Genomic DNA, 24,664 nt, shown 5'->3' on the forward strand with positions numbered 1-24,664 from the left:
TGGCCTGGGGGTATAAACTTCCTCCCCTTTTTGCAAATAATCCAAAAAATGTTCAAAGAATAGTGGGCCCTCTCTCGCAAGAGCAGGACGTAATTTCCGGGTATCAAGGTGTTACTTTTATGTGTGTTGATGACCGGAGGTAGGCGCCTGGCTCCTCGATGGTTGTGTGTGATATGTCGTTATGAAGGGAGAAAACTGATGTCGTGAAAAAAAGGGACTTTTGTTGGTGATTGTACAATGGGAGATGGTAGACCTCCGTGGAAACGCCGTGCTGATGGAAATGCTGAGATGATGAGAGATTCAGAACCAGCTCTCATGCTGAAGATGGGGTATGCAAGAAGTGAAGGTTGGGCGCAAGAAGAGGCGGCAGTGACTCTCTTATTGGTGAGAGAATTGCCTGCTCAGGCGCTGCCATGCGGACTCCATGCTGCGGCGGACGCCGTCCTTCTCGCTCTCTACGCTCGAGGAGCTGGAAGTGGAGGAGGCGGAGTTCTGGCGCTGGGATCGGGGCTTCATCTCGTCGACGAGGTTGCCGGCACCGCCGCGACCGATGTGGTAGACGGGTGCTTGTTGAGTGCGGAGGCGTTCTTGCTGTTGGAGTTCCTCGTCGAAGCTGAAGATGGCACGCTCAGTCTTCTTCATGTTGCCAGCACCGCCACGGCCGGTGGCGTAGAAGGCGTTGCTGGGTGGGGGAGGCAGCTTGGTGCGCGAAGCTGGACCTGAGGCTGTGGGACCGGGGGTGACCTCAGTGGGCTTGATGCGCATGGCATTGCCGGCGCCGCCGCGGCCAGAGTACATGTAGGCACCGGCGGATGGGTGAGGCTCGTTGATGTGGAAGCTGACCATTTTGATTGTTGGTGGTGAGGTTGGTTGATTGTTTGGTTGTTGGGAGCAAGTCAAGTGGCGACTGTCGTCGATATAAATCTGGGGTAGCGTTGATAGTAAGAGGTAGCTCCGGGAGGATCTGTAGTGGTTGATGATCGTTGGTACTCAACAAGACCTACTGGGGTGAAGGGTTTATATAACAAACAGTGTCGCACTGATCACGACCCCCTCTTACTACTGGAATGCAAGGCAAGAAAACCTCTCACGCGCAAGCTTTTTTTCGGCGCCACGAAACGAACCAGACGCGCACGAGGCCAGCTCAGAAGCCTTGGAAGTCTGAGCGACACTTTGCAGTTAACGGCAGTCAATGGATCATGCGTCCCCTAACAAGACCAGTGTAGGAAATTTCTCAGCACCATGAATAGTTTACCATTACCCCCTCAAAACGCGGTGATTGGCTGGAGCGAGTTTCTCGGGGGTAAGAGATTGCCAGGGGAAATGGTCAGGTGCAGCGGAGAACAAGGAGCGAAGCGATCGAGCCCATGACGCTATCGAAAGCCCGGAGCTTGGCTCCGCAGCAACCGCAGCGCACATGGCCGAAGCGCGCCGCCTGTGAGGTGTCTGACTGAAAATTTGACGCAGAAGACGCCATGCGCAAACTGGGGCCTTGTGCCAGCTTCCGCGACGGCCAGCGCACGCTTCCCGCCGGAGAGTGTGGAGGCGGGAAGAGATTTTTTTGCGGTGCTGCGTCTCACCTCTGGCTCGCGTCATGCATACGCCGCATACGCTCTGCGCTTGTCATCGGGTGCCTGGATCAGAGGAGAACCGAGATGGAGACGCTGCAGATTCTGACGCTGCCTGCTTGATGCTGGTGTTGCTGTTTTGATACCCATTGCATGCATCGATATCCCTCCATCTGCAAGGCACAGTGAGCTTCGTCGTTGGTGGCGTCTTCGAAAAAAGCAATTACACCTTCGGCTGCTCAGTTTTTCGCCCTGCCAGCTGACCGCGCACGTTCAGCTGGCCGTCCGAGCCTCCGGACGCACCGTCGTGCATGACGTCGAGCATCGTGAAGTCTAGGCGTGGGCGGCTCTGTGCTTGCGGTCTGCGGTGTCGAACGGGTACGTGGCCCCCTGTTGTGGCTGGCCCTGTGATCAGGTACCTGCAGTGCTCGCGATCGCTGCAGCTGGGGTGATGCTATTTGCGCATGTCATGTCGCCATTGTGTGTAATATGCGTTGCACATTACGTGGAGTGAAGCATCGGTGATTTGACCGCAGTCACACCATAGCTGACGCGACTAGACAAGACCTCACGATGCTTGGCACACCCATTCGCCCAAACCATCTGACTGTAACTTTCCGTTTCGCCCTCCGTGTGCACATTCGCAGGTGGATTAATTGTGGTATTCTGTACGCTTCATAATCATAGGGGTATTCCAAAGCGCTCACAAACGCCTGCCATGCACGGGCTCTCCCCTCGTACACCTTACCTAACCGACACTCTCGAACCATGCTCGCGCTTAAGTAACAGAAACGCACTCGAATGCGGGGAAAGCAGCGTGCTACAGTAGCTCTCCCGTCTAGAAGCTACGGCTACCGGCTGACACGTAGATCTGCCATCACCCAACCAAGCGCGCAGCCCCCAGCTTTCTACCTTGGTGGTTGGCGCGACCCCAGGTCTTGGGACCCCATTCCATGACTAACTGCAACTGCGCTACCCATGCAACCACGCAGCTCCTTCTCGAAAGATGATGCGGAGGCGGGAGAAACGGGTGCGGAGTAAGTGCTGCTGCCAAAGACGACGTGTCGGTGCTTATGCGAATTTGGTGTGGATGATGTCTGGGTTTTCCTGCCATTCGTCTTTCTCTACCCACATCTGCAGGCACGTGTCAGTTCACTGGCTACAGCCTCGTTGGAAATAAGAAACTTACCTTTTTGAAGGTGCTGAGGCCCGCAAGAATGCTGCCACCGGTCCACGTGGTGTAGATGCGCTCTGGTGGTGCTAAGATCTTGATCCTCATGTCCTTCACCGCCAGTCTTTGCACCTCATGAAGCAGCCTGTTTCCGAATCCCTTTGTCAATGTGGAACCTCCGGAGAGTACAATGTTGCCATAAAGCGCCTTTCGGAGGTCCATGTCGGTTCTGTGTATCGCCTCGACGACAATCTGGTGCACGCCAGGGTACTCCAAACCAATGATCTCGGGGTTGAAGAGTATCTCTGGCGCTCGGAAGCGTTCCGCTCCGATCTGGACTGTCAGCTTGTATCCGATGCGTCTCGTAATTTGTACTCACCTTTATTTTCTGGCCATCAGGTAGTGCGTAGTCAACGCTCTTGCCCTCTGACCTGGACGAGCCTGACCAGTCCTTCTCCTCCTTGGCCGGATCGAGTGCCACGTATCCTGTTGCCTCTTTGATGTTCTTGACCGTCTCCTTCTCAGCGCTGGTGTGGAAGACGCGGCCGCTTTTCCTCAGTAGCTGCTGGAAGTGCTCTGTAACGTCTCGGCCTGCCACGTCTATCCTCCTGATGCTGTTGGGAATCGCAAAACCCTGGAAGACTGGCACTGCATGCGAAACACCGTCTCCCGAATCTAGAACTAGACCAGTTGTCTTGCCGGATGCGTATAACGAAAGGACGGCTTGGACCGATGTGTATAAGGCGGGCACATTAAACGTCTCGAATAGAATCTGGGCAGCCGTGTCGCGGTTTTCTCGGGGGTTTAGCGGAGGCTCTGTAAGGAGTACAGGATGCTACAGAGACAGATAGTCAGCTTGATGCCCCTCAATCGCTCAAATGGCAGTCTGCCACGATCCAACTCACATCTTCGCTGACGGTCCTCAGGCCTTCTGTATAGACATATTGCCATATCCGCTCCATATCATCCCAGTCTGTGACAATGCCGTGCTCCAATGGGTAGTTGATCTTGAAGAGCCCCCTATATTGTTGTGCTTGTGGTCCTATGAATACGTCGCCCTCCAATGCGCCTGCCATTGTCCGCACATGCTTCGGCCGTCCTACGTATGACGGGAAGAAGCATTTTGGCACATCCTCGCCTGCAAACCCAGCTCTGATAGTTCCACTGCCGTTGTCTATCACGATCGGAGCATTGTGTAGTCGGGAGCCCATGGCGGGGTTGGGAGTAGCGATGGGGTCGGGGGTGCGTAATTCGAGATATCTATCCGGCGCGATGAAGCTAGAGAGGCGGTGGTTTCGGCGAGGCGAAGAGCTGGTGTCGTGGCAGCTTCCCCAGGTTGGAGCTCCTTCTGAATCGCGAAAGTTCACGACGCGCTTCGGCATTGACGACAGGGGTACCCTCACCGCATCACGTGCCGGCGCTCGCACCTCCAAGAAAACGCATCTGCTCCTGCGCATCATCTAGATCGACCACGGTCACAACTTGAGTTCCGTCTTTGTTCCATTGTACCATTGTATATAGTTAAGCGATACAATCACAGCATCTGGCATTGTTTAGCCCTCAGCGGCGCGCTTCACTCACCCCGCATCAGCACTATCTAGGCAACCACCCGTGGACGACTACAATCAACATCATGCTCCGCAATGTACTGTCTGCTGTATCCACATGCCCACGGCCTACACTTTTCAAACTTTCTGCAGCTCCGCATACAGTTTGACTACCTAATAGACCTCCCAGAAGCATGTCCTCAGTAAAGCCTAGCCCTGCCATGCAGGCCGCCGCGGCCAGTTTCTCCTCTGTCATACAGAAACGCGAAGATACCTTTTACGAGCCAAGAAAGCATACTTACTATCTCTTCTCACCTGACGGCAATTGGACACTAGCAACATCCGATCAAACGTTCCCAAAGGACGAATCCGAGACACTTGTGCATCCCACGAAGCTTCGTTTGATCTCCTGGAACATCGATGTCCTCGTTCCATTCGCAGAAGAAAGGATGAGCGCTGCACTAGATCATTTGCACAATTTAGTATCATCGACCCCGCCAGAGATCGCAATCGTCATATTCTTGCAAGAGATGGGAGTATCAGACATGGAGCAGATTCGAAACTCAGCCTGGGTCAAGCAACGCTTCAACCTCACAGACATCGACTCGCAAAACTGGCTGAGCTCTCACTACGGGACGACCACACTCGTCGATCGGCGAATGCACATAGATTCTGTGTTTCGCGTTCCCTTGTACAGCAAGTTCGGACGAGACGGCCTGTTTGTGGATATCAAGCTTTACAACTGCCTTCGTGCAGATCTTCCGGTGAAGCTACTACGGCTATGTAACACACATCTCGAGTCCCTGGTTGCTGATCCGCCTGTCCGCCCCATTCAGATAGCAGCCGCAAAGCAGTATCTCAGCCACCCGGATGTCGAAAGCGCAATACTAGCTGGCGACCTCAATGCTATCGAGCCCTTTGATCGCTCTCTGCACACAGACAATGAGCTCGAGGATATGTATCTCTCTATCGGCGGTCACGCCAATGCACCAAGTGACGCTACCGTCTTCGGCAACTTCAACAACAATATACCCACTAATCGCAATGGGCCCGGAGAAGAAGACAGCGACCACGGGTATACCTGGGGCTATCAGTCTCCACAAGCCATGAGAGATAGGTTTGGCTGTAGCAGGATGGACAAGATCTTATTCCGGGGATGGCTAGGTCCTTGCAAGTTCCAGAGGATTGGTCTGGGCGTCAAGGTAGCAGATGAACATAGACAGATTATGAAGGAGGCGGGAGAGTTAGATTGGGTCTCAGATCATTATGGCGTCATGGGTGATTTTCTGCTCACTTATCGTGGACAGTTGAGGAAGTCTGAACTATGACAGCAAGTATGATGTTGGCGATGTCGCGGACGCTCTTTATCAACACCTTATCAATCTCACCAAATGCTGATCTGCAACCAGTGGCCCTTTTCAAGTTCATCGAGTTCAAGCCTAGGCCTACTATATTGACGCTTCCGAGCATTCCTTGTTCTACTCCTCTGGTTCACAATGACTCAGACGAGTACCGGGTGGAGCATCCATAGCTTCTGCAACCCCAATAATTGCATTCAATGCCTACAAACACCTTTCAAATGACGCAAAGAAACAATACCAAAGCGATGGCACCTTCAATAATCATTGGTCTGCTAAGTAACATAAGGTACACTTCGGGTAGGCAACTACATGTACGAATCTAGCCCACCCCAGCAACTCTTGAATTCGTCTTCTTCTTCAAACCGTACGTACTGTCACGGCCAATCTGGATCGTTCAAAAAGGCCTTGTCAACAGCAGCAGTCTCTCACCCATCCGACAAGCAATCTTTCCACTCCTCATCGACGTTGAATACTACATGGACGTAATCATTCAAGTGATAACTCGAATCATCGAGCCGCATCTCTATCCAACACTCTACATGCTCGACGGAGTTTTCGATGAAGTCGTGCAGCTCAGGCGTAGCTTCCGGCTGTGTGAGGTCGCGCAGGCTATGATGCATACCGCGGCCTGAAAAACGGCTCTGCGATAGCGGGAGCTCGCATAGGGCGAAGGCAACGTTGACCTGTGGAGCGCTTCTGCAGAGATATATGACTTGTATGATGTCTCGTTGAGTTGATGATGCGCCTCGAGATTCATACCACAGGTCTGGCAAGTGGACGATGACGTTTCCGCGAGCGATCTTGGGGTCTGCACCGCTCGAAGAAATGAAGGTCTTGATATAAGAAACCGAGTCCTGACACTGGATGTGAGCCTTGGTCTGCGCCCTGTGAATAGGCATGTACTCTGCTCGGAGCTGGCGGCAGGCTTGTGTGAGACCGAAAAACTGTCGTTCAGTCGTATTTGTCTGCTCGTGTTGCCGGGCGGGCTTGTGGATCAGACGAACATCGCGTGGGTCTTGTGCATAGTTGTAGATACAATTGCGGAGCTCTATTAACATACGTTAGCTCATTGTCGTACGGCTATCTTTACCCCTCGAGTGCTAGCTCTTACTCACCTCCGGGGAGCTTTAGAAGGGGGCTCGTGGGTACGCTGTTGACAGACATATCTGTTGGCTGCAAGTTTATGACTTTGGTGTTAAGGTAGTAGAAATTCGAGAAAGAAATAAATATCCGGCTTGTAATACTCATGTGGAGCTAAGGAGCGCTTTCGATGGGAAAGTTGCTTTATTACCTGGTGGCAAGGCTGCCTAGATGTACCTCGCATGTGCTTCGATGTGAATGCATTCGACTACCATAATATACCGAGGCAGATGTTGCGGCCTCGAGTTACCTCAATGAATACATCGGGTAGAGTGAAACAATGTAGTCAGATAAGAGGAAGCCGAAATGTATACAAAGCGTGCCTGGGCCTCTATTGTCGAGGTAAATTGCGACTGCAGAAGCTACATGAACCCCAATAGTCTTCATTCATCACACAGAAAACCTCTGAACACATAGAAGCTTCAGCGACCACCATGATATGTCAGTTTTTTGACTTTATTTAGACCTCTCACGAGGTCATGGGAGAAACTGCAGCGGCCTCGGATTTCCCCAGTGATCGCTTGGGTTGAACCTCCAAGCACCCTTATGCTTTCGCGCAAACCAATATGCGTTCAGGTACGGGATAAAGAACGGGACAGGTGGGAAGTTTCCACTACCAGGGTAGCTTCTGTCGACACAGCCAAGTACCAACGGGATGACAAGATTCTAGAGTCGCGAGTTATCAGTTGACTTTCGTTCGGCAGGCAGCTAGTGAGAATGTCGGATTACGCACCAGATCAGCAGTTTTTGCACCTTCATCGGCCACTTCTTTCATCGCCTCCATTACCTTCAGCCCGTCACACTTTTCGAGTCGTATCAAGGTATCGATCTCGTCATGTAGATGCTGAGTGAGAATGGGTGCGAATTCATCGATCAGCCTCTTCAGCTCCGCCGCGTCATACGTTCTCTCTCCAGCCCTAACTTCTTCGGCCCACTTCACCAGCCCTGCAATTTTCGGCTCAAACTCATGATGCTGGTCCACGTTTCCTCCCATAATGCCTTCCCAGCCATCTATTCCAGCCTCTCTTGCGATCTGCTCTATCTTTGGAAAGAACATAGCCTCTTCAAGGGAGTGGTGGTGGTGCACGGTATCCGCCCATGCGGTGACGTATAGCATAAGATCCGCTACATCGCCAGGGAGTTGAATGAAGGGCGCTTGGTGATATACGGAATTTAGAGCGCGGAGCAAGACGTTGTGAACATTGGCCATCTCTGTGGCGACACTGAGAACACCGGCATTCGTGCATGCTGGTGTGTTTGGTTGACCGGGAATGTTGAGGAGGGCGAATGGTGTATCCGCCCATGTGTTTGCTTCTGCCTTGGTGTTCATGCTGAAAGTTGATGGTAAACAAGTAAAGGGTGATGAGGGTGAATGTCGAAGAAAGCTACGCATGAACGGCACATCGCTGAAGCCTAGGTATAGCCTGGCCTTCGAGGCTGATGTGCGATAGGCGCTGCTTACTGCGCGTACGCGAATCTGTATGGCTGAACGGTGTACGCTCCAGATTTTCTTCTTCGGGTTAGCAGGCAATCCTCTTGCCAGCTGGCGTAAGCAGTACGCTCCTTATGGACAATGCGCGAAAGAGTATCGGAATCTTACACCCCTAATGCTAATGACTGCGCATTCATGTTCTTAACGCCTCGGGGATTGAAAAGGATTGCGCTCGGTGGGATAAACGGATTTCTAGTCAGGACTCTGCGCAGTACATCTGCTGATGCCGTGCTGCTCTGCCGTGCTGCTATTGCTACTGCGCAGGCACATCGCGACTGCTGGACACTGGCACAGGTGCTGTTTGTTGAGTGTCTAGGCATTCATGACCGTACACCTCTGGTAAAGGTCGCAGCGCGCATCTCTGGTCTGAGACTGCGCAACTTCTGAGAGGCTTTGAGAAGATTCGGCTTCGACTGCGCTGGATGCTTTGGTGTTGGGAAGCCCTGGCATTCGCGCAACAGGGAAATGAAGGGCGAACTAGAGCCTTGGCAGATGACATAGCTTCTCGGTCCCTATCTTGAGCAACTTCACGGCGGCGTGGCACCTCGTTGTTTCATCAATACCACCGAACAAGCATCCTCCCGACTGCTCGCCGTAATCCGCGCATAATGACGTTGTGAGAACAGCGCCCCCAGGAGTCACCATGCGTAAGAGCAGAGGGTATGGAAGCGCAATCGCGGAAGCAAGCGTAAGATGTTTGCAGCCAAACGAACAATTGAGCAGCGAGCTCATAACAACGATGTGTTCTTGGTTCCACGCGCCTCATGGCACGGACGGTAGATCTGCCGATCGTTTGATCGAGAGAGATGACCCCACGCGTCCGCCATTTCAACTCACCAGCTTCACCAAAACTGATGAGAAGGGACCACAGCCATGCAGAAGACCCTGTTCTGTTTCAATAAAGTCTAGACCTGTTTTTGTAACCTTGTTTCTTGTCCACAGGCAGACATCATGCAGGGCCAATCCCCTGTACCGCTCGCAAAAGAAGGAAACAAAGAGATGTCTGTAACGGTCCGTCACCCACAGGGGGTCCCTCATTTCCTATCTCCACACCTTGCATCACCGTGCTCCCGACCCCACGGTGATCACTTACAACTCTAATGCTTAGCGTATGACATAGAGAGAGGTAATATAGAAGATGGGCCGCTCGCTCATATTCTTCCCTCGATAACCGACCATTCACAACACTAAGGAACTCACTGCTTTGGCGCATTGACTTGCAAAGGCTCCCCTTCACCTTTCTTTCCCTCGAGTACCGACGAGCGCCAAGTTCTCCCATTACCGACACTCAACCTGCTGTACCACATCTTCTCCACGTCCCTACCTTCGAAGTCGGATCTCTCAGCCAGAATGTACACCCAAATGCTCTTCAGCGCGTTTCTAGCGACGGCGCTCGCGGCACCGCTCGTTCAACGGCAGTCACCCAAGACGGGAGCCAGTGACAGCTGGCAACCCGCATCCGACACAATTACGACATGCGACCCCGAATCCCAAAAATTACTCAGCTTCACAGCTGATCCCAAACTCGAGACCATCCTTAACAACGCCTGCGCCGCCATGATGCCCGGTTGCGCCTATCCAGACCGCATCCCCACCGGTACGCTGTGTACCGCGACCGTTGACTACCCACTCAACGGCGACAAGAACAGCACACAGGACGCCAATGTAGTGGGTAGCGATGGTAACAGAATTACCGACTATGCTGTCAGATGTAAGAAACTCTTGTCCAATTCCCAGCATCCAGATGTACTAACGAAGGTCATAGTTGATGTTACCCCAGCTTCCCAACCCGAGGACTCTGCGGGTGTCTTCTGGAAGGTCGAGGATTGCTACGGCTACTTTGCTCGCATGCTTCAGAAGGAGGGAAAAGAGGGATGTCACAACAGCGTCGGATCTGGTTCCGGTAATGTGACGGTCGGCGGTGATTCATCACTGGCTGGTACCATCTTCAAGGTCTCCATTGTTCCTACGGAGAGCTTGCAATAGCTGTTCATTTTTACTTTCTTGTTCATTTTTTTAGGGTATTGCTGAGCTTTGGCGTCACGATAGGCGCGTACGGATCATGGATCAAGCGCTGTGCGCATTGGCGTTCTATTGTAGCAGTCCCGTTGCTATTCATTTTATGATTGTCACGCTTCACGTCAGAAATCGGTGAGGTGTGCATCTTCTACATTGTTCCTGCCACACCAGTGTGAAATTGTAGCAGCCGCATTCACTATGAGTTTCGGCAAGTTCGACTGCTTTGGACGTGCCGGTACGCCGTCCTTTCCACCCAACGCCTCCAGATCACTCGCACTTGATCAGCAGCTTAACTCGTTAGCTTACTCAGGATTCATACACAGTATCGCCTTAGTTACAAAACGCGAATCCTCTGAGCACAATGGCGCACGATTACCGCTCACCACTCGACAACGCGGACGAAGAGCTGGTAAAGTACAAGAACCCGTATCTCAAAGGCATGGGAGATCAGAGCATATGTACCATCTGGCCGACCGATGCGCCTACAGACTACATACGCAGCGCCACCGTCTTCCTCGAAGCCGAATACGCAAACTCCGATTCGCCAATCCACCAAGATCCTCCGCTACCCATCCCACCAGATCCCGACGACAACTCACTCAGACCCCTCAAAACCGACGACGATGTCTTCGACGCTGCTCGTATATGGCTCAAATGTCCTCTCGATCACGCCATCGTGATGAAATATCCTACTCAACTCGTGCAACTCAATGGGTGGGTGGGCTACAGTCGGGTAACACTCTATTATGAGAAGTTCATGGGGACACACCAACCGAGATTGCTCATGACTATCAAGTGGCTATGTCCAAATACACTGGGTGGCATCGTTGAAGGCGACACGATCGATCGGCAGTGGGTGGACGAGCCGAAGGCCTACAAATGCTCATACGTTGCTCTTTGCGATTACGACAACCTCGTTCTTTTAAGGTTCGGAAACGTCTTGGGGATTGAAGTAGTTCGGGTCACCGCCGTTCCAAGAGATAGTATGCGTCTGGCGTTCTTGGGATTCCTATTTGAAGCGTGCGATGTTGTTTTGGGTGAGCCAGGTAGTGGCCTGTCTTGATTCGGGTCTCTTCTCGTAAACTCACAGCTCACTAAAGGACTCCTGTAATGGATAGATGGCTAGGCAGATCAATGATAGCTGTTAGGTCAAAAACAACCCAACTTCTGCACAAGCCCTGGGACTGTCACGAAGCTCGCAAAGCCTTTACATGATCTAATGACAGGACCTAGCTTCGGAGGGTTCCATAGCATCCTCCATAGGCGAAACCAAGCAAATATGGTGGTGTAGAGCACAAGCGACGAAGGCGGTGATGCGGCTCCATGCCAAGTCGGCGCATACGTCATCACCAGCCCTCGGTCGCCCACCCCTGTCCCCAAAACACCAACCTCGTTACTAAACAACAGCTGCGGTTGCCGACAGCCGCAACATCTCGTAATGAGAAGAAGAGCCGGGCACCTCCGCTACCACATTTCGACCGAGGAAAAGAGTCCGCACGCTTGGCAACACGTGCATACCGATGCGCGTTCACGATGGTTCCTGTCGGTCCGGGAAAGGTACCGGCGACATGCACATGTGTCCGAGTCTGGACTGTTTATGAAAGCGTGGTACTGTGTAGTGGCTTGGGAGTGACGTGCCACCAGCCACAGTTTTTTATGTCAAGTAGAGGGAGGCACGTCCTTATTGCAAAATTATTACCATCCCTGCCTTGTCTACACCATACACCATAATCTCTAATACCAACACACGTTGTGAGCTTATTCGAAATGCGCGTCGCCAGTACCGTCCTCGCTCTTTCCTCCGCCGCCTCAGGCTTCATCCACCCGCGTCAAGCGTCCTACAATGAGACGAGCTCTACACCCAATGTCGCGGCCGCACAATATGACGGAACCTGTTTCTACCCTGTCCCTGATTCCAAGTTCAACTTGAACGCGTATCTCGGTACCTGGTATCAGGTCGCTGGTACGCCATTCGGTCCTACAGCCGGCGCGCGCTGCGTGAGCGCAAATTACGAGCTCAACGTACGTATTTCCCTGTATTCGAATCTTCTATGCAGCAACTGACAGCCGATAAAGGACAATGGCACAGTGCGCGTCACGAACACCGCGACTGTCGGCCCACGAACTGTCGACATTGTCGGCACAGCTACGCCCGTAGACTCTGCCTATGGCACCGGCGGTGCTTTCGTTGTCAGCTTCCCTGGCACGCCATCAACGGCAGAATGCCCGGGGCCAAACTACATTGTGCAAGGTGAGTCGTGTTGGGAGCATTAATTGAAGTGCACGACCACTAACGTTGATGCGCAGATTACGCAGTCGATTGGGCGATTGTGCAGACGCAGAAGTGGAATACGCTGTACATCTTGAGCAGGGTACGACAACCAGCCGCTGAAAGCATCGATGCATGGATTGACCGCGCTGTGGCTTTCGGATCGAACGCATCCTCGATTATGAAGTTCAACCAGACGGGTTGCGAGTAGGCGTAAGTTGGCAGGGAGGAGATGAGGATTTCATTGCGGCGACGTTGATGCGAGCTATCGATTTATGCAGAGCCGCGAAAACTTCATCACATAACCATCCAAGAGAAGGGCAAATCGACCATCTGAGCACTCAATACTCCAGGGATGCATGTACAATAGAGAGTGTATACATTTTCCAGGCCTGATGCCGACCAATGGGTATCCAATTACATCCAAAAAGGACAACAACTCCGGTTACGCCTAGCAAAGCTTATGACACCTGTACAGCAGACACACTGTGATCTTCAACTTCAACGCTGCTCTTTTTACCGCCTTCCTCGCCTTTCTCGACTACCATGTCCAAACCCAGACCCGAATCCACGCTTGTCTCAGAACCACTTCCCAGCTCAACGTACTCTGGCCGAACATCGGGGTTGGACGGGTCCCAAATGATGGGAATATAGCGCTCATCGTCACGATACTGCTCCCATAACCACAGTTCGGGTTCTCCATCTCCACTAGGGCACCAATCATCCCACGCGAAGTCTTGAACGCTGTTGAACCATCGGAGAATTGGAGATGAAAGCTTAGGAAGCCATGCCTTGCGTTCCTCGTCGATCTCGCTTATCATTTTATAGTTGTGACATTTCGGATGACGACGGACAATGGCAATGTTGAAATCGATTGCTTTGACGGAAAAGCCACCCGCTGCATCGCCTGCTGACTGAGTTGGAAGGCTAGTGATCATGATGTTACGAGAACAGAAATCACTGTTGTCGACCCCTGCGTGGAGTATGACCATGTCGACATCCAGAATCTTTTTTAGAAGACAGGACCGTGTCTGCTCTGGCAATGCTCGGGCATCAATATCGCGCATAGTCGCGCCTCTTACATACTCCATCAGAATCAGAGGGACCTGCCGCTTGCGTTTCTGAGTCTCACCTCCGTTGTGGATGTGAGTATCCACCAGTATAGTCCAAGTTCCGTAGAAAGCAGGTGTGACTTCCCGGGCCGCTGGAGACTTCTGTAACTGGTGAAAGGCAGCAGCCTCACGACTGTAATCGGAGAAGGCATCATACACAACGTCTTCGTCGCCACCATACTCGTTCACATCTTCGTAGTAGAGCGGGTCGTAGATTTTCGCGACCATGTCATCGTTGATGACGACGAGTTGTGCTCCTCTGTTTTGACCGGTGCGGATGACCGCCGTGATTTTCAACGTCTTTACGACTTCGAAAGATTGATCGTCGCAAACGTGGCGTAAAGCGCAGTACTCCGCTTTTGATTGAGACTTCCGGTTCTCCCAAGGTAGACTCAATGGGCAATCCGTTTCATATCTTACACCAAAGGGCTCCGGGGGTTGATGCCTTGTTGCAGTCGTAGTGAAGCCTACAACATACGGCAACTTCAGCGGAAGTTGGATGGCAGTGTCGTATGAATCAGATTCGCTCGCCGAAGGTTCAAATACATGTGTTGGTGGTGAAACGGGGGGATCGGAGAAGGGGCTGCAGCCACCGTTGTCGGCTGCAGGGTCGCTGACGACATGCTCAACTTGGTTTTCGGCGACTGCCATATTTTGATTATGTTGGGGTCGGCGGTGTGGTTGGAAAAGAAGGAAGAGAAAGTGCAAGTGATGGGAGCGCAAACGCAAGCTAGCGCGCTAAGCCCGACTAACCGATGACGCGCCATCATGTGATATCACAGCCGCCACGGAGCGATTCACCAGCATTATTTCTTGTGCGGTATTGCTAAAGACAATAGATAAAGAGTCCGCAGATGACCAGTCGCCGGCTAATCGAACACTAGCCTTATGCCTGGGTAGAGTCACCTACGTGTGCTTTCCAATGTCTGCGACGCCTACGTAAATACGGCAATAGTCCGCAGCACAATTATTGTTCAGTAGCTCTATTGTGGCTTAGAGAAGTCTGTTAAGAGTATTCACTTTAATGATACAACCATATCGCGTGATTGAGTGGATCTTGGGGCCTAGAGGACCTCGTGAGCTTAAGCCTTAGATGCGACAAACGGTCGTCATATATTCTCTACTGAGCTGACCACACTCTTCTCAACCGATACACCCGGGTCATCAGATCATCGACCTGAATAACCCCTTCGACATCCAAGATACCCAACCCTTCCTCAGTATCAGTCCACTGAACATCCACTATGGCGTCCGAGCCCACAAGCCTCATTGAATGCTTCGACCAAGAACTCCCAACTCTCGATGCACATCCTATGCCATACAAGAGCGCGAAGCCCTCTGGAGAATCGACTAGATTGGCAGTACCACCTCTGATTCTGCGCCATGTGTCTTGGAAGCAGTTCTCAGCCTTAGCGGACAATACCCTTTCTTCACTCACAAACAACCCTCAAAGCGAGAATTCCATCTCTACTACATTCTCGCAACTTCCGCTCCAAAGTGAAAGCGATGTTGTTTACGCCTCGTTGTTGTACGTCGTCCAACCCATCATGGAGATACTCCAAGTCCTGTACCCCAATCAGTGGACAACGCACACCGAACTGCACGATAAAGCCTCTGAGAAAAGGGAGAGCCTAGAAGATCCAAAAACAAAAGTAACGAAAGACGTAATAAGTTATGACTTGGTCTTCAAATCCACCACGCAACACCCCAACCCAGGCAAGACCATCGCCGTGATCGAATACAAGCGCCGAGAGCTCATTCGCCATAACGATTTCCAGGATGCGATAATCCCCGATAGTTCCACTCCTGCTCAAATCAATAAACTCAAGAAGCAGAGTCTAGACATGGGGGATCAAGGTCTTCTAAAGTCGAACGCCCTCTCCTACTGTAAGCAAGTGTCTCGCTATGCACAGATATCGAAGTGCAAGCATGTAGCTCTCTTCAACTGGCAGCACTTGCTTCTCTTCGACTTCCATCAGCTGAGTGCTAGCATGAACGGGAGTTTTAAGAACAAACCGAACACGTTCGCTGCGGGAGATGAAGCCAAGATCTCCTGGGTCTGCGAAGGAGCGCCACCAGTACCTTTTATGGAGCAGGGTTTCATCCGGAAGGTATTACTGGGCTGGATAATCAGGGCATTCGAAGACTCCAGGAACCAGTAGAAAGCGTCGTCGAAGCTTCTAGAGAGCTTCATGGAGACCACCTGGAAGCGCACGAGAGGCGACGTAGGCGCCCTGGTGATGTGTAGATTAGCGTACGAGGATTGATGATACCCCGAATGTACACGCGTAGAGATACTTGCCATCAGCGTCCACAAATAAAGCCGATCATAATACATGTACTCACACAATTTGCCGTCCCAGAAGTATACGCGACTAAGTTCAAGCTCTACTCCTTACAATGTGGCCGTCAGCCTACTTATAAGATCATCATCACGCCCTACTACCAACAGTATCCTTGACAGCTCCAATTACGGCCTCATTGCTCCCCTTCTTCAACTCTCCAGACCAATCAATCCCAGGACAAGCCTTCCTATCCCCCGCATCCCTAACAAGCGGCACATACTCCTCCCTCTCCCCAAAACACTCCCACAGCCACTCATTCGTCGTCTCCGCCTTGCTACCAACCCACCCCTTGAACGCAAAATCGCCCATCGCATTCCAGAACCTCGTTACGGGTCCCATTATCCTACCCGGCCACTGCTGTTGTATGTATGCGGAGTCTGAGTCGCCGGGATGGGGTTCGCTGAGCCGGATGACATTGGAGACGTTGAAGTCGATGATGACGATGCGGACGCCTGGGTCGTCGAGGGAAGATGTGGGTGATGGGGAGACGAGCATGACGTTGCGGGGCGCAATGTCGCGGTGCAGGATACCGGCGGCGAAGATGAGGGACTCGGCTTCTAGGACTTTCTTCATGATCGCCGAGCGGGTCTCTACAGAGAGCAGTAGCGGCTTTATGGCGGTCATAACAGTACCGGGTATATATTCCATGAGTATGAGCCGAACGTGTCTTGTATACATCTGGCCGTCCACCACCGTGTTCACGTCAATAGTCCAGCTACCATAGTACTCCGGGACAACGCGCTGCGCTTTAGGATCTCGTCTTAATTCATCGTACGCGGCGGCTTCGCGGGAGTAATCCCCGTCAGATAGTACGACAACGTCGCGCTTGTCGTCGAAGATGTCGAATTCGTCATCGTAAAGCGGATCGTATATCTTTGCTACTATATTTCCGTTGACTAAGACGACTTGCGCACCGTATATAGAGCCGGTACGTATTATGTCGGTGATCGTAAGCGTGTAGGACTCTTCGAGCGTACACCCTCCAATTGGCGGTCGGATAAGGCAGTAGTTGAGCTGCGGTAGTCTGAAGTGACCTGTCTTGAAAGGCGGCCATGGAGTGTTGTAGCCGTTACCGAAAGGCGCAGGTGGTACGTGACGGTGGGCAGTGAACGTGGCGCCTACCGTGTAGGGCATAGCAGGTCTACCGGTCTTGTTGTACGGGTAGTCAAAATTTTCGAGATCGTTGCTCTTCTGGCTCCCCACACGACTTTCTGATTTACTATGAGCAATGTCCAGTGACCTAGAACTGCGCGTTGAGGGCGTCATACGGCGGGAAGAGCTCGTCCTCATGGTGGCTGGCGACTGGTATCTTGGGCGTTCGACCTGAGAGTGTAAAAGTAACTGTAAACCAGACTAGAGCAATCGGCCATGCGCCATTTTCGCAAACGAGGGTGAGTAGTGAAAGCGCTTTTCGTGGTTCCTGGTGAAAGTGAATCGACTTTAAAGTTATAGCTGAAACAATGTTTGGTGAACAAAACCCTCATTTGATCGTGATCCCGAGATACCAAGCATAGAATCTCCCTGGATTGTTAGTACTAAGTGTTCGGGGAAACGAGAACGAAGAGAACGGCACTCCAGAATTCGACAGACTTTGAATGATACCTCATCCAAAGACCGGACGTTGCCCTACAGTAGCATCTGACTTCGGCACCTGAGAAACAGGCTGTGGAGGAACAAGCTGAGGACCCCATTGCTGCACCGGCTGCGGACCCCACTGCTGTACTGTCGGCTGACCCGCCCATTGCTGCCCCGGCTGCTGAACCCACTGCTGTCCCTGCGGTCCAGTATAAGGCGACGGCGGACCAGGTGGCTGCATCTCATACACACTCGCAAACGCCGCATATCTCCCCTTCCCTCCAAACGCCCACTTGACCCCTCCTCTCGCCCGTACAAGAACCCACAAACTGACAAAGACCGATAACGCAGCGACAGCCAGGGCGATAACCATGTACCTCATCGCCTTCGCAGTGCCACATGCCGTTCCTGCCCAATCTTCCTCAGGGAAGAATTTGTCGATTTGACATGCCCACGTCTCTCTCGTGTGCTCCTGGTCATCTTGGCCAACGTCTTCGTAGCCCTGCCAGCTACTATCGCTACTCTGGACAGAGGTGACGTATCCAAAGACGCCCAGACTAGCACCCACCATCACGACATTACTAACGAAGATAATCCACGTCCACATCCTCTCATGTCCCGCTGTGCCCTCTGTGCGCCTCAACTGCCATATCCCTGCCGCGCTGAGCAGACTGACAAGATATCCTAGCAGGCATAACGCGAGTATGGTGATTGTGGGCGCGTTGTCGGTATCAATCGTCACGGTGGTATCGTTCGAGCCGGGGCGGGACAGAGTTATCTGGGACGCGCCGCTGCGTATGTCGCGACCGAGACCGTCGTTGAAGTAGTTCTTGGATATGCGCTCGAGGATGTTGGTCAAGGCGGCGAGGCCGAAGAGGAAGAGAAGGGGCGGTAGGAGGAGGAGTAGGATGCGGATGCCGTTGGGATTGCGCATGTTCGTAACTCTGCGGTGGATGGCGGCGTCTAGGAGGTCGCGATGAGCTGATACGGGTTATATTTGGGCGCAGAATGTCCCTTTCTCACAGCTAAAGGCGCGCGAGGTGACAGTCGAGCCATCGTGACTCGCTGGTGGCGGTCTGGGTCGAGGCGTGGACGCCTGAAAGCAGCGTTGGGGGCGAGCCTTGCTTGGCAAACCTACACGTCTGAGAATAGCCTTGCATCCTGTATTTAGCGAAGTGACGCTGGATCAAAACGAGCCGCAAAGACGATGACACTATGTCGCCAGAAGTCGCGTGTTCCACTGTGGCATCGCGCCGCGTGTTCACGTGGTTGTGGGGCAGCATCCCGTCGGGCCGTCCACCGGACGATACAATACGACGATGTACGAAAGCGATAATAGACGGATATTATCTATTGAGTGTACTCCGCCAAAGGCAGAGAAACAGGCATTCTATATGCCAAAGATCTACAAAAGTTCCAGCCTAGCGATCTAAGAAAACGATTACAAGTATATGCTCTAGCGTCCCATAAAATCCAAACGCCGTGTATGCAAAATAGCTCCCGCTCATTGGAACTATTGCGGTGCGCCGATAGCCTGCAACTTCGCCAGCTCAAAGTAAACTCCCTTCTTGGCCACTAAGTCCTCGTGTCTGCCCTTCTCTACGATCTTGCCTTGGTCAAAGACGTAGATGACGTCGGCGTGCTGGATTGTGCTCAAGCGATGCGCGATCGCGATTGTAGTGCGGCCTTGTGCGGCGGAGTCGAGGGCGGCTTGTACGACGCGTTCGGAGGTGGAGTCGAGGGCGGATGTGGCTTCGTCGAGGAGGAGGACTTTGGGGTCGCGGAGGAGGGCGCGGGCGATGGCTATGCGTTGGCGCTGGAAGACATGTTAGTGGGGTTGAGGGACATGGATGAGTAGGAGAACGTACCTGGCCACCAGACAGTAGAGCACCCTTTGCGCCGACCAGCGTGTTGAAACCGTCAGGTAACGATGTGATGAAGTCGTAGATGTTGGCGTCTTTGCACGCTTGTATCACCGCGTCATCGCCCAATTCCTCCTTGTCGGCAAGAATGTTCTCTCGGATCGTGCCAGTGTAGAGCGTTGTTTCTTGACTGACAATGGCTAATTGCGATCGGTAGTCTTGAAGGTTGTAGTCCTTGACCTCCACGTCATCGACGAGTACGGCACCGCTTGTCGGGTCGTAGAACCTCTCGAGCAGTTGCATCACCGTCGACTTGCCGGAACCGGATGCGCCGACAAGGGCGATGAACTGGCCAGGTTCAGCAGAAAGACTGATGCCGCGCAGAACACGGTGGTCCGGCCTTCCAGGGTAGGTGAAACGAATGTCCTGCAGTTCGATCTTGCCGCTCAACCTGTCAATCTTCTTGCCCTCGGTCGACCAGTTGTCAATCTTAGGAACGCGGTTCAGGAATGACTTGAGAAGCTTCGCTGCATCCCTGGCCTCGCCCATGTCGGGGGCGAAGGAGAAGATGGCACCGGCCGACTGAGCGCCGTTGATGATGGAGGAGTAGACGACGAAGAACTGCAAGACAGTGTACTCCTGGTTGAACAAAAGACGTCCTCCATACCAGAACACAAGAGCGAAAATGAACATGCTGAGACCCTGGGATGTCGCGAAGAGCACTGCAGACACGTTTGTGAACTTGAAGTAACCCTTGCCCTGGTCTGCAAGCTTGGTGTGGTACGTTGACAAGAGATGCTTCTCCAGCGAGAGAGAGGCCACGGTACGAATAGAAGAGGCGGCCTCACAAGCGAAGCTGGCGGCATCGGATGTCTCCTTGGTTCGTTTCTCCATGCGAGTGAGAGCATAGAATCGGAAGTAACCACAGGCGATGACAAGTGGAATGGTTGCAGAGCACACGAGCGCCAGCTTCCACCCGAAAGAGCAACCCACAATGAAGGCGACAAGGATGGAAGCGGCGGCGCTGACAATCGTTCCGAGAGTAGAGCCACTGAGACCGGCGAGACGATTCGCTTCTGAAGACAGGAAGTTGCTCAGCGCACCAGAAGTGACCGTGTCACCATCGAAGAACTCCATGTCTTGACGAAGCATGGCGCCGAAAGCGCGCGTTCGCACGCTGCCAACAAGCCTGGCAGATCCTTTCGACAGTGTCATACCCTGTACGTAGTAGAAGAAGCCGATGACGATTCCGAGCATGAGGAACATGCCACACCAGAAGTTGACGTTGAGTCCACCGAGAGATGTTCCAGGAGATAGAAGCGAGTTGATGGAGTTACCCAGGAAGATGGCTTGAATGGCAGGGTTGCAACCAGCAAGGAAACTGAATACCAATCCGATGGTCATGGTAGAGTGCTCGCCCTTGTTCATCTCCCAGGCGAACTTGACCAACTCCCAGGTGCCGTATTCCTTGTCTTTATCATCCTTCTTGGCATGGAATTCCGAAGGAGCGGATGTAACAGTGCGCATCAGAGCAAGCTTTTCTTCATCAACGACGCCTTCCGTTTTACTCTCAGGGTCGTCGAGGAGCGTCATCCTGTTGGCGGGGCTGATCTTTGCGGTAAGCTCCTGGGCCTGTACTAGACTTGCGTACACAGCTCCGCGGTTGATGAGCTCTTGATGAGTGCCTTGCTCTATAATTCTGCCCAAAGCCATGACCACAATGTTATCGGCCTTCTTGATTGTGGAGAGTCGGTGGGCGATCACAATGGTCGTACGTCCTTGCGATGCGCGGTCGAGAGCTTCCTGGACTGCGCTCTCGGAGCGGGTATCGAGAGCTGCGGTAGCTTCATCTAGGAGGAGGATCTTTGGGTCCGATACAATAGCACGAGCAATCGCGACACGTTGCTTCTGGCCACCAGACAACAAGCCACCTCGCTCTCCAACCTTGGTTTGGTATTTCTCCGGAAGATCCATAATGAAGTCGTGAGCGTTGGCAATCTTGGCAGCCTTCTCGATAAGTTCCATCTTTTTCTCGTCCGATACATCTGCGTATTCCGTGTTGACCAAGCCATGGAGAATGCTCTCGTAGATGGTTGTGCTGAACAGAACAGGTTCTTGGCTCACGATAGCCATGTGTTGCCTCAACCAGCGTAGGTTGAGTGTAGTGATGTCTCTTCCGTCCAAGAATATTTGGCCTTCCATCGGAAGGTAGAAGCGTTCCAGTAGTCCAACAATGGTCGATTTTCCAGATCCAGATGCACCAACGAGCGCAATCATCTTGCCTGATGGCACGTCCAGGTTGAAGTCCGATAACACGACGGTATCCGGTCGGGATGGGTATACATGCTTCAGGTTCCTGAACTCGAGGTTGCCAACAAAGTCATCGGGTACAATGCCTGCATCCGTTTCCGGGTCGATGGGGGAGTTTCGTTCGATCGTGTTGAAAACTTTCGTAGCTGCCGCAGTAGCTCCACCGAAAGCCTGAATATGCGGCAAGTTTTGTCCAATGGAAAAGCCAGCAATCATGAGTGCCATGACTACAGTCAGGATGTTGGAAACGCCAAGGTCCCCATCATCGAGGAATCGTTTTCCTTGCCAGAATGCAAGGCCGTACTGGAGGTTCAGCACACCCATCATGCCAGCAATCATCATAGAAAGCCAGAACTTGGCCTTGAAGTCCAGCTTCGTAGCGCGGTCTACGAAAGCCTTGTACTTCTCCTCGAGTCGTTTCTGGGTGCCGTATGCAGCGACGTTGCGAGCTGAAGACAGCACTTCCTCGGCCAGGGAAGCAGCAGTGGCGTACTCGTCGATTGAAAGTGTCTGAGCTTTCTTCATCATAGTACCGTTGACACCCATCATCATAATGAGGGCTAATGTTGCGGCCAGCATGATTAAAGAGAGCTTCCAGGACCGTATAAAACCGATGATGATGGCAGAAACAAACATGGACACTCCGGTAACAAAGAGACCAATTTTCTGACCGATGCCATCTTGCACCAAGTTCATATCGGAGCTGATGCGAGTGGTGATCTCGCCGGATCCGAGGAAATCGAAGAAGGCGATGTTCTGTCTGAAGATGGCACGTAGGTAAAGTTCCCGAATTGTTCGTGTGATGCGCTCTCCGGTGTACGAGAATCCAATGATGCTGATGTAAGAAGTGACGAAAGATCCAATTCCGAGGTAAACGAAGTAGAGGGTAAACTGGTTGATCTGGTCCTGGAACTTGGCAGCAGCGACTGCATCAACTGAGAAGCTGGTAAAACTTCCAGCGAAGTTACCGTAAACGAGCTGAATTAAGTTAGCTCGAAGTTCCCGCAACTCGGATGAACATGTGTTTCCTTTTGGTGATCAAACTCAAAATCTACATGATCAAATCGTCCATGTTCGAGTGGTACAAAAAAAAAGTACGAAATGCTACTTACCGTCATGAGTGGCATGACAGCACCAGCTGCGATACTGGCGATTAACGCAATGACCATGACGACTTTGTCCTTTCCGTTGGCATAGCGAAATAGCGAGAAGTAACCGACTGTGAGGTTCGGCGCAGTCAACTGCCTGTCGATAATGTCCTTCTCTTGATCACTGAGGCCAGCTGTGGGAGGCTTGGCCTCCTTTTCCTTATGCAACTCATGCTTCTCGTCGATGGCCGCGGAGATGGCCGTTCCTGTCGACGTTGCTGAGTCCTCGTTATCCATGCTCAAGGCGATGAGCGTGTCTTGTCGTGTCGTTGCTGATACTTGGCGGGCAGCAGTCGAAATGCCTCCAAGAAGTCTTAAGGGGATGTCGCAAGGAGAGGAACAATAACTTCTCCTGCAATTCCTTTGAGATCCTTCAGCGCGCCACCCACGGGCCTAGAAGATTAAAGATCCTTGTAGAGCAAGGGCGAGCCGTTGTCCGAGCCGGATGTCACTAGGCTTGATAGGGCAAAACACACGATCTAAGCTTCTCGGTTGGGTGGCGATAGACCCGAATGTGGATGACGCAAAAGCGCGGACTCGTTTCGTCCGGGGGGCTGGAATACGGCCGATACGATGGATGGATTGCGCAACACCAAGGCGCGAGTGCGAGTGCGAGGCAACTACAGATGACACGGCACTGACCAGACAAATAACGCATGCGCCAAACGATGGCAGAACCTGACAAAACCAGAATCGATGGAAAGTCGATAGTCGTGCTTGCTTCTGTTTGTATTGAAAATTTCAAGGAGAGCGAGATGCAGAGGCCCCCCATATAAGAGGTGTTGCAAACATGTCTGCCTGAAGTTGATGACAGTCATCGTCGGATTTGGCGCATAACTTTCCACTCCGGTGTGCTGGATACGTACAATGCTGTACTCACCGATACGAGCAGCCCGCAAAAGGTTTGTGGAAGCGAGCGTCTCGGGTCCGGCTAAAGGCCGGTCGTCGGAATAGATGAGCCGCCGATGGCAGCGTCCTGGCTCCTGGGCTGCCTGTGCCCCCGCGCACTGTTATAAAAGAGCGAGGTGCTCGGATTTCGTTCACGTCGGACAGAACAACCCCCGATAAGAGGCCTCTTTTTATCCAATCATATATGCGCAATTGCATATCGGATTCGGAATTACAACACCCGTGCCATATTCACGTTATCGACAGCTTCTCTACACTGTACCTAGGTAGTGCCAAGGCATATGCCATCGAAGACGCGTCAACACTTAACGTCACTGCATGTCATGTGTGCGACAGACGCGGTGACAGAGCGAAGCAAGAATAGTGCGCTACTTACTAGGTATACGGGATACGATATCAAACCGCCCGAGGCATGCACTACGACTGGGTTCACACTGAATGGCATACGAAAAACGCGATACTCACACCTAGGTACCACCTCGCACAACAGAAAACTAAAGAGGCCTGCGGCCTACATCAAGGTAAAAATATGCAAAGTAGGCAACCTAACGTCAACGTAGGCTCCAGGGTTTTCAGTTTTTCAGGAATGCTTCGATTGCTTCTCAAGTCACCCAACCATTTGCTCGTCTCACTGATCTTCAACTATGTCCATTCGTCTGCATCCCGTCCACCTCCCTCCACGACTGAGCATATCCCGCCAAACTCCTCCTCACAAAGACAACCTCCTTCTCCTTGACGTCACCACACGCCGCACATACCAGACGCGCAGCGCCGCAGTCGCCAAGGGCACCCCATGCAGTATACACCTTGCAATAGAAACACACCCAACCATAATG

General features: G+C 52.4%; 12 protein-coding genes across 12 annotated transcripts; 5 read left to right on the plus strand and 7 right to left on the minus strand.

Moving 5' to 3' along the window:
* Positions 1-378: 378 nt before the first annotated feature.
* J4E85_006543 (uncharacterized protein) lies at positions 379-846 on the minus strand (the record flags this gene model as incomplete). Its single annotated transcript, XM_051470780.1, has 1 exon — positions 379-846. The coding sequence occupies one exon, from the start codon at positions 844-846 to the stop codon at positions 379-381; it is 468 nt and encodes a 155-aa protein (XP_051324990.1).
* A 1,793-nt stretch (positions 847-2,639) lies between these two features.
* On the minus strand, positions 2,640-3,950 carry RO4 (Actin-like protein; the record flags this gene model as incomplete). The annotated part of the gene is made up of 4 exons (XM_051470781.1): positions 2,640-2,702; positions 2,758-3,072; positions 3,119-3,574; positions 3,645-3,950. The coding sequence occupies 4 exons, from the start codon at positions 3,948-3,950 to the stop codon at positions 2,640-2,642; spliced, it is 1,140 nt and encodes a 379-aa protein (XP_051324991.1).
* Positions 3,951-4,480: 530 nt separating this feature from the next.
* J4E85_006545 (uncharacterized protein) lies at positions 4,481-5,614 on the plus strand (the record flags this gene model as incomplete). Its single annotated transcript, XM_051470782.1, has 1 exon — positions 4,481-5,614. The coding sequence occupies one exon, from the start codon at positions 4,481-4,483 to the stop codon at positions 5,612-5,614; it is 1,134 nt and encodes a 377-aa protein (XP_051324992.1).
* A 458-nt stretch (positions 5,615-6,072) lies between these two features.
* Positions 6,073-6,811, minus strand: J4E85_006546 (uncharacterized protein; the record flags this gene model as incomplete). Its single annotated transcript, XM_051470783.1, has 2 exons — positions 6,073-6,695; positions 6,763-6,811. The coding sequence occupies 2 exons, from the start codon at positions 6,809-6,811 to the stop codon at positions 6,073-6,075; spliced, it is 672 nt and encodes a 223-aa protein (XP_051324993.1).
* A 453-nt stretch (positions 6,812-7,264) lies between these two features.
* Positions 7,265-8,117, minus strand: J4E85_006547 (uncharacterized protein; the record flags this gene model as incomplete). Its single annotated transcript, XM_051470784.1, has 2 exons — positions 7,265-7,453; positions 7,521-8,117. 2 exons carry the CDS (start codon positions 8,115-8,117, stop codon positions 7,265-7,267), a joined length of 786 nt encoding a protein of 261 aa, XP_051324994.1.
* Positions 8,118-9,641: 1,524 nt separating this feature from the next.
* J4E85_006548 (uncharacterized protein) lies at positions 9,642-10,265 on the plus strand (the record flags this gene model as incomplete). Its single annotated transcript, XM_051470785.1, has 2 exons — positions 9,642-9,990; positions 10,045-10,265. The coding sequence occupies 2 exons, from the start codon at positions 9,642-9,644 to the stop codon at positions 10,263-10,265; spliced, it is 570 nt and encodes a 189-aa protein (XP_051324995.1).
* Positions 10,266-10,659: 394 nt separating this feature from the next.
* J4E85_006549 (uncharacterized protein) lies at positions 10,660-11,282 on the plus strand (the record flags this gene model as incomplete). Its single annotated transcript, XM_051470786.1, has 2 exons — positions 10,660-11,225; positions 11,255-11,282. The coding sequence occupies 2 exons, from the start codon at positions 10,660-10,662 to the stop codon at positions 11,280-11,282; spliced, it is 594 nt and encodes a 197-aa protein (XP_051324996.1).
* A 783-nt stretch (positions 11,283-12,065) lies between these two features.
* Positions 12,066-12,778, plus strand: J4E85_006550 (uncharacterized protein; the record flags this gene model as incomplete). The annotated part of the gene is made up of 3 exons (XM_051470787.1): positions 12,066-12,320; positions 12,375-12,549; positions 12,606-12,778. The coding sequence occupies 3 exons, from the start codon at positions 12,066-12,068 to the stop codon at positions 12,776-12,778; spliced, it is 603 nt and encodes a 200-aa protein (XP_051324997.1).
* Positions 12,779-13,028: 250 nt separating this feature from the next.
* On the minus strand, positions 13,029-14,330 carry J4E85_006551 (uncharacterized protein; the record flags this gene model as incomplete). Its single annotated transcript, XM_051470788.1, has 1 exon — positions 13,029-14,330. The coding sequence occupies one exon, from the start codon at positions 14,328-14,330 to the stop codon at positions 13,029-13,031; it is 1,302 nt and encodes a 433-aa protein (XP_051324998.1).
* Positions 14,331-14,923: 593 nt separating this feature from the next.
* Positions 14,924-15,841, plus strand: J4E85_006552 (uncharacterized protein; the record flags this gene model as incomplete). Its single annotated transcript, XM_051470789.1, has 1 exon — positions 14,924-15,841. The coding sequence occupies one exon, from the start codon at positions 14,924-14,926 to the stop codon at positions 15,839-15,841; it is 918 nt and encodes a 305-aa protein (XP_051324999.1).
* Positions 15,842-16,111: 270 nt separating this feature from the next.
* Positions 16,112-18,533, minus strand: J4E85_006553 (uncharacterized protein; the record flags this gene model as incomplete). The annotated part of the gene is made up of 3 exons (XM_051470790.1): positions 16,112-17,264; positions 17,293-17,347; positions 17,645-18,533. The coding sequence occupies 3 exons, from the start codon at positions 18,531-18,533 to the stop codon at positions 16,112-16,114; spliced, it is 2,097 nt and encodes a 698-aa protein (XP_051325000.1).
* A 579-nt stretch (positions 18,534-19,112) lies between these two features.
* Positions 19,113-23,156, minus strand: J4E85_006554 (uncharacterized protein; the record flags this gene model as incomplete). Its single annotated transcript, XM_051470791.1, has 3 exons — positions 19,113-19,415; positions 19,468-22,749; positions 22,884-23,156. The coding sequence occupies 3 exons, from the start codon at positions 23,154-23,156 to the stop codon at positions 19,113-19,115; spliced, it is 3,858 nt and encodes a 1,285-aa protein (XP_051325001.1).
* Positions 23,157-24,664: the final 1,508 nt, after the last annotated feature.

This window comes from Alternaria conjuncta (genome assembly GCF_024043145.1).
Source record: "Alternaria conjuncta strain BMP 0040 chromosome Unknown scaffold_9, whole genome shotgun sequence".
NCBI classification, from domain to species: domain Eukaryota; kingdom Fungi; phylum Ascomycota; class Dothideomycetes; order Pleosporales; family Pleosporaceae; genus Alternaria; species Alternaria conjuncta.